The sequence below is a fragment of the Sinocyclocheilus anshuiensis genome, unplaced genomic scaffold (genome assembly GCF_001515605.1).
Source record: "Sinocyclocheilus anshuiensis isolate Anshui unplaced genomic scaffold, SAMN03320099.WGS_v1.1 scaffold2218, whole genome shotgun sequence".
Taxonomy (NCBI): domain Eukaryota; kingdom Metazoa; phylum Chordata; class Actinopteri; order Cypriniformes; family Cyprinidae; genus Sinocyclocheilus; species Sinocyclocheilus anshuiensis.
The window spans coordinates 35,651-43,756 of record NW_015558568.1 but is presented as its reverse complement, the minus strand read 5'-3'; the positions used below and the strand labels follow the sequence as shown (position 1 = coordinate 43,756).

At 37.4% G+C, this 8,106-nt stretch overlaps 1 protein-coding gene across 1 annotated transcript in view; it reads right to left on the bottom strand.

The window, feature by feature from the left end:
• Nucleotides 1-8,106, bottom strand: part of LOC107679505 (stromelysin-1-like) — a 13,892-nt gene that overhangs the window by 965 nt on the left and 4,821 nt on the right. Inside the window, exons 3-12 of the mRNA XM_016475073.1 lie at nucleotides 4,412-4,560; nucleotides 3,845-3,973; nucleotides 3,527-3,688; nucleotides 3,311-3,440; nucleotides 3,089-3,219; nucleotides 2,235-2,290; nucleotides 1,829-2,073; nucleotides 1,665-1,669; nucleotides 580-705; nucleotides 86-200 (exon numbers count right to left, since the gene is read on the bottom strand). Of these exons, the coding sequence (XP_016330559.1) occupies nucleotides 86-200; nucleotides 580-705; nucleotides 1,665-1,669; nucleotides 1,829-2,073; nucleotides 2,235-2,290; nucleotides 3,089-3,219; nucleotides 3,311-3,440; nucleotides 3,527-3,688; nucleotides 3,845-3,973; nucleotides 4,412-4,560 (1,248 nt within the window). The remainder of the gene's footprint in view (nucleotides 1-85; nucleotides 201-579; nucleotides 706-1,664; nucleotides 1,670-1,828; nucleotides 2,074-2,234; nucleotides 2,291-3,088; nucleotides 3,220-3,310; nucleotides 3,441-3,526; nucleotides 3,689-3,844; nucleotides 3,974-4,411; nucleotides 4,561-8,106) is intronic.

Below are 8,106 nucleotides of genomic sequence, written 5' to 3'. Positions count from 1 at the left end.
GTGTGTGTGTGTGTGTGTGTGTGTGTGTGTGTGTGTGTGTGATTAACTACATTAAATATAAAAAATAAAATAAATAAATTATTACCCATTTTTAAAGAAGTACAATTGTCGACGAATGCTGGTTGCTGCATCAAATACTAAGTCACGCTTACACGGTTCTGGTGGGGTCAGTCCAGGATTTGGTTTTGGTGTTCTAACTCCTAAAACATAACACAAAACATAAAACATTTTAATAGTTGATAATGCTCACCAGTGACCATGCAATATGATCTGTTGTATTTTTTTATTGATATTGCACTATGTGTTCTCTATCACAAAAAACATTTACCGTACAGGGCCTGGACCCCAAGTCGGTCATCACGAGGAAGTGTATAGCCATTCGTGTTGACATATCGGTAAGTTGGATACATGAGAGCCAAAGGGTCTTTGGAGTGCTCTAGTCCCAGTGCATGTCCGCATTCATGAGCCGCCACCAAAAGTAGGTTCATATCTAAAGCAGATTTATGATTTTTTAAATAATAAATAATAACAAGGTAACATATATGTAAGCATGTGATTCTGTGTGATTTGTGCATTCACCTCGTGATCTTAGCGTCCACCTCTCATCATCGTCAAAGTGTGTGTCTCCTCCCTGCTCTGGACCGGGTGCGTTGGCATGGGCCAGAACCCCATTAAGCCCATCAAATGGGTAAAAATCTCCATGATCTAAAAGGAAACATATAGGCCTATGGAATAATTACATTTTTTAAATGTTTTTAAAAGAAGTATTTTATGCTCACAAAGGATGCTTTTTTTTTTTTTTACCAAAAAAACAACAACACTAAAACAGTAATATTGTAACATATTACATTTTAAATTTATTTCAATTATTATCAGTGCTGAATTATTAATAATGCTTAATATTTTTGTGGAAACCATGATACATTTTTTAAGGTTTCTTTGATGAAAAGAAATTAACAGCATTTATTTAATATAGAAATCTTGTATACCATTATAAATATTTTTACTTTCACTTTTAATTGATTTTTAAAGGTATTATTTTTTTTATATAAAAAAAATAGAGAAAAGGATTTACCCCAATCTTTGAAATGGAAGTGTATCACACTTTCCACAAAATTATAAATTAAGCAGCACAACTATTTTCAGCATTGATATAATAATAAGAGCAGCAAATCAGCATATTAGAATGATTTCTGAAGGATCATGTGACACTGAAGACTAGAGTAATAATGCTGAAAATTTAGGTTTGCTGCCACAAGTTTAAAATATATCACAATAGAAAAACAGTTATTTTAAATTGTAATCATATTTCACAGTACTACTGTTTACTGTATTTTTGATCAAATAAATGCAGCCTTGGTGAGCATTTGAGACTTCTTTCAAAAACAATGTAGAAATTTGTAATTATTCCACTATAACTTTTTATGGTACTGTACATCTACCCACATTCTGCTTTGAAGAGAATCATGATATCGGCTGTGCCGTTGTAGATCTGTTTGAAGTCAAGTGGAATAACATCACTGTAGAGCTGGAAAGCGTTAGTGATGGTGGCGTCCATCTCTCTCTTGCTCAGCCTTAAATGATTTTAGCAAATGGCTGCAATATAACAAAGAGTGAAAAATTTAAGGGGGTCTGAATACTTTCCGTACCCACTGTATATTCAGTTATTCTACGAGAAAAAAAAAAAGCATATATGTATTAGTTTGTAGTCTGAAATTCAATACTAAACAGTAGCATTTTGCACAGAAATAAACATATTTTCTCAGTCTGACAAGGTCTACTCTGATTGGTTGATTTCAATGAACAAAATTAAGGAGCTACACCTTACCTGTATGTTACAACGCTCTGCTTCCACTTGGGCTTCCCCTGAAAGTGTCCGTATCTGGCCACATCAGTGACTCCAAAGCGCGGCAGCTTCATCGTCTCAAGAGTGTTCGAGTCCAGCTTACCCGTGACCTCCAGTCCAAAAAACTCCTGCATGGCCTTCAGTTCATTTTCTAGATTTGGGAGGAACGTCATTCTGCCTCTGGATGTAGTTGCGTTCTTGTCCCTGTAGAACTGCGACAGATAAGCCTGGGAAGAAAGAGGAAGGAATATACTGTATACTGATTTTACACTGAAACAGTGCAGATAAATATCATAGTTTCATATCACAAAGTTAGATGTGTGTTAGATAAAAGTGCACAAGTTCGTAAATAGATAATCCAATTATTTCTTTAATTGTGGGTACTGACCTCTGCTATTTGATGGTCTTCTGGTGATGCTGTCGTGGGAGCGCCATCGCAAAGAGCTAAAAACCAAATAAGTGTCAGGCTGAGAGCTGTCCAGTGCTCCATACTTCAGTCTTCTTCTGCAGGGAAAGAAAATTTATCTCCACAGTGTCTGTTTCTGACTTTTATAAATCTAAGTGGTCTAAAAGGGGCTTGTTCCAGTGTTTTATCTTTTCCAATCAGTGGTTGTATTAGCAGGGGTGGAAGTGGGAAACTCAGGGTTTCAGGTTTTTTTGGTTGCTGTCTGAACATGTCAGACAGAAGCTTGTGTTGTCGATGACTTCACCTCTGACGCAACTGCTGAATGGGCCCGCTTCAGAAGGATTTTAGGTTTTGTATTCCCTGCCTCTGCTTTTGATTTATCCTCTTTTTGGTGACTTTCATCTACCGAGGGGATAAGTTTCATCCACTGTACTGTTGATGGGATGCATGCATTTCCCAAAAAAAAAAAAAAAAAGAACCCTAAGTGTATGGAATAATTAATATTAATTTTAAGTTTAGTCAACACTTCGACTTGAACTGGACTAAGATGGAATGACAATAGGCTACTACAAATTTGTCGGGTTAGATTGCTAAAATTTGTTCAAAATGTTTGACAGCTTATCTTAATGCCTCATGGGGCCTGTAATTTCATTAAATACATACATCGTCATTAAGTTAATTAGTTAATTGCTGCGCTCAAGATTGCTGCCATTAAACGCCCAGACTTGTTTACCTGTAAACAAAGACAGACTACAATAAGAGTTTTTCTGTGCACAGATATAGAGATTGTAAGGGTGATTGTGGTTCCAGCATTCCCAGATTGTTTGAGAAGATACCTTTGAATAGGAAAAGTTTATCTTGCACTGGATCCTCATAAGCAGCATCTATATTATCCGGAGCGCTGGCCCAGAAACTCTTGATCGGAAGTTGCGTCACAGTTCTGCTCGGAGATCTACGCCAGAAAAAGCTGAAGAGAGAGACATGAAGTCACTTGATTTAAATATTTTAGGTCTATTTATATAAAAATACACTCAATTTTTATTTGATTTGTGTATTACCCGTCCTTGAAGAACATTGTTTCACCCCTTAGAGTTGTAGCTGCATCCAAGATCAGATTAGGGTCACAGGCCTTAGGAGTTGTTGGTACTTCTGGATGAGGTTGGATGGGGGTTATGTCGCTGTTTGGGCCTGAAGGAAATACCACATATTAAACAAATGACTGAATATTTTCGACTTAAAGATTGTTGATGTGCTCTTGAAGACCATATGCTTACCATAGAGCGACTGAATCCCTCTGATGTCATCACTGGACAGAGAGAAATGATCCGGATCAGTAAAGCTGTATGTGGGAAACATCAGAGCGCCAGGAACGTCGGAATGAGAAAGACCCAAAGAGTGACCAAACTCATGGGCGGCCACCAAGAACAGGACAATTCCTGTGGAGAAATTAAGCATGACTGTTTAGGTACAATTAAAAAATGAATACATTTTGGAGTAAAATGTAAGTGGTGCTAAAGTTACAATCTGCAGTAATGAGTTCAATGCACTACTAAAATTAAGAACTTCTGAAAACTACATTTAGTAAAACTCACCTTTAGATGAGCGGAATGTGAAAAACTCATCATCATCGAAATGTGCATCTCCACCGATTCCAAGAGAAGGAGCAAAAGCATGAGCCAATGTGCCTAATGGTCCATCAAATGGGGAAGCATCACCATGATCTGTAGGAAAGGGTTTAGTTTTATATTTAGTGTTCAATAGAAGATCCCTTCACGTGATCGTGCAGACATGCATGCCGCACGCTTTTGGTTCTGTAAGCAGACTCAGCTAAACTTTTCCCGAACAGTTTTCCAGAAAAATTCAAATGCTTTCACTGAATTCAATCTTCGTTATTATTTTCTCTTAGATAAACCTGTGCCATTTTATGAACATCATAACATACATGGCCTTGAGATAACAGAATAGATTAAGGCATTGTGATACTTGGATTTCACCCAAATATTCACTGCACTAACTGCAATAATTATTTTATTGAACAATTTTATATTATTGTAATGACGGTACATGGGGACTAATTGGTCTGCACTTATCATCAGTTACAATTAATTCAACTGAAAAGAATTCAACAAAATATAAACACAGATAGATAGACAACTTACAACTTGTAGCAAAGGAGATCATGATGTCAGCTGTGCCTTTGTAGATACGGGTGAATCTCAGAGGAGTGACATTGGCCCAGACCTGCAGGGCTTTCTCCATGGATTCATCCACTTCAGCTTTTGACATGTCAGGGGTAGAGTTCACGATTCTGTAAAAGCACCAGGGCATGACTTAGGGAGCCGGGGGCCCCTGGGCTTGAGGTTATGTTTGGGCCCTATACCTATACACTACAAATGCCCTCAACTAGAACATCATTATGGAGTAACACAAAAACACAAATATTGAAATATGCTTTGAGGTTTATATATATATATATATATATATATATATATATATATACAGTACAATTAATGTGCAACATGTCTAGCCTAGTCAAATTTTAGATGCAATATTAAATAGTAATTATAACACAATAAACAGAATGTGTTCTCTCAGTCGATAGATCAAAACCCTAAAATAACACTGAGCAAAAAAAGCCAGAGATGTATAGATGTCATATCTGTCCTCTTATGTCAGATTCTTAAATGTAATAATTTAATTCAATCTGAATAAAAAGGCATGTTGGATATTAACAATCCAATGAAATTGTAAGGATGAATTTTACCAAAACTGAATTCAAGATTCCTATCCTGTAATAAAACAATAAAACTCACTAATCTGAAGAGAGGATAGGCTTCAGATTAGTAGATTAAATAGAAACAGATTACAGATTAGATAGAAAAAGGACAGAACAACAGCTGGCCCAATCTCATCTATTCCCCCGCCCTATGCTGAGTTCCTGACTCCTCAGACCCTTTCCTTCCCCTCAGGTCTCAGTCAGTCATGCAAATTTCACAAATCTATTGTTTCAAGCTGTTTTATTTGTGGTGAGTATAAATACTTCAGGTGCGACTGGAAGGTGGTTTCACTCTCACATCAACAGAACAGGCAAGAATAAAAAAAACAAAACCTGTTCTTCTGATGTGGGAGATGCCCCAATAAAGATCTTTGATAACCATTTGCTTTCAATTCAATTCAAGTTTATTTGTACAGCGCTTTTCACGATACAAATCGCTGCAAAGCAACTTTACAGCAAATTGTTTCTACAATATTTAGTGGTATAGCTTATCAGTGGTGACTGTCAGTTAATGTACATATGGCAGAACTGTACAGAAAAATCAATTAAAGACGTAATCAAACAGACGATGAACACTATTAACAGCAATTATTACGGGCCCATTCCCCCGGCTCCATCCTGGCTATCTGCTGGGATTCCTGTGTGGTTGGGGCCTTGCTGGTTCATCCTGCCGGCCCCGCCTTGGCCTTTCACCCTGCCGGTTCTGTGCTCATGCCCTGGTCTACCTCTGTCCCCTGGCCCCCTTCCATTGTATGGTCCTGGCCCGCTGTCCCTCCCCCTGGTCTGCCTCAATTACACCTCCCTCCTGAACTTTTGTGTGTTCTGGTGGAGTGTCTGGTATCCACTCCGTAGAGGTGGGGTAATGTCACAGTGTCTGGTTGTGGTGCCCTGGACTGGCCACTTGAGGGTGCTCTTCCTGTTTCTGTGTTGCATGTTTTGAACTCCGTTTCCCATAGTCCTTTGCTTTGTCGTTTTGTTCTGATCATTATCACCTGTTGGTAATTTACTCATCATTTCATCACTACTTATACCATGCTCTCACTGTCTGTCTTTGCGGGTCTGGTTGTTGTGCCCTGGACTGGCCACTTGAGGGCACTCTTCCTGTTTCTGTTACATGTTTTGAACTCCGTTTCCCATAGTCCTTTGCTTTGTCGTTTTGTTCTGATCATTATCACCTGTTGGTAATTTACTCATCTCATCACTACATATACCATGCTCTCACTGTCTGTCTTTGCTGCAGTATTGTTTGAGGTTACGTTGTGTTTTCTGGTCCCTGTTTTTGAAGTTACCTTTTGTTTAGTTTTGGTTCTGTTTTGTTTTTGTTACTTTAATAAACTACTGCAATTGGATCTAACCTTGTTTTCTCCTTGCATTCCGTGACACATGCGAAGTGGCAAAACACTACTTTGGGATTCTGTAACCAGAAAACCCCCCACACAGTGTGTGAGTCTCTGGAGCTCTGTACTAGAACTCCCATGCTGCTGTGTCTCTCTCTGCTGTCAGGTATGCATCTCTCACTCTTAAGATTCATCTAAGCAATTGATGTTATGTATTTATCTGAATTGGTACTGAATTTAATTTTAAAGTGGCTTCTAATTGTTTAATTATGTAATTGGCATGATACATTTTCACCTGACAAATAAAATAAAATATTATATTTGATTAATTCTGCATTATCCTTAAATCATTGAAATCATCCTTAAAAATGTCTGACTATCACTGCCTTAGTAAGTTGCAGTTTTCGTGAATATACAAAACTATGCTTTTTGTTGGCGCAAGCAGAGCGCAGCAAACTTAAAGGTAGATATTTACCCTGCATCCTCTGTCTAAGATCAGAACTGACGAGTTTGTGTCCGTGAGACCACGTCCGGTCTCAGGGATTGAAATTAACTTTCACTCACTAGCCAATTTGGCTACTAAATTAAGTTACCGGCCATTTATAACGTCTACTAGTCCTGTAGACAGGGATGCATCCTTTTCTCTTAGATTTATCTTTGAGAATTTGATGTCTTGTATTGTTTGATATCTTTGAATTGACTATGTAATTGGCATAATACATATTGACCTGACTGATAATAAATTGTTACATTTGAATTTATTCTGACTTACTCTGAAATTATTTCTAGTAGATTAAAGTGGAGTCTAGTATTACCACAAATCTGTGTTCAGGATAGATCATACAAAAGGCTGAATGAATGGAGCACGGGGCACATCATTTGAGACCTTTTCGATTTCTGACTATCACTGCCTTAGTAAGTTGCAGTTTTCGTGAATATACAAAACTATGCTTTTTGTTGGCGCAAGCAGAGCGCAGCAAACTTAAAGGTAGATATTTACCCTGCATCCTCTGTCTAAGATCAGAACTGACGAGTTTGTGTCCGTGAGACCACGTCCGGTCTCAGGGATTGAAATTAACTTTCACTCACTAGCCAATTTGGCTACTAAATTAAGTTACCGGCCATTTATAACGTCTACTAGCCAAAAAAAAGACAGAAATACACCAACGGTTTGAGGCTGTCTACACTGGGTGTGACAAAGTGACCTTTGCAAATAATTTTGTCAGTACTAGGGGTGTGGGATATTGACAAAATCTCAATATTTTCTGTGATTGTATCAAAGATAATTAGATGATATTTTGCTGAGTTGTGCTGATATCTTAAGGACTACCGTGGACAGCTGACTCCTAAAGTTTTTGATATTCTTCATATTCTGTGTGGGGGTCAGTTCACAGCAGTGATATAAATTAATCTTTTCCAATAAGTTTAAATTGATTTTTAACTTTTATGGGCATTCTTACCTTTTTTATAAAGCGTTTTTTTTTTTCTAAAAGTGTACATCTTTTGAGTCAAATTTACATTTAATCAGTCAATTATAATACATTTAGGCTGTTACTAAACAAATTAAATCAGAATCAATAAAATTAATCTTTGCAGAAGTTGCATATGAAGTGGCATAGATGTATTTACACGTTAATGCAGCTTAGAGGGACATGGAATGCTTTAGCCTGCAGTTACAAATGCATAAATAATGTTTTGATATATTAAACATAAAACATTGAATACTGATATTTGAAATAAT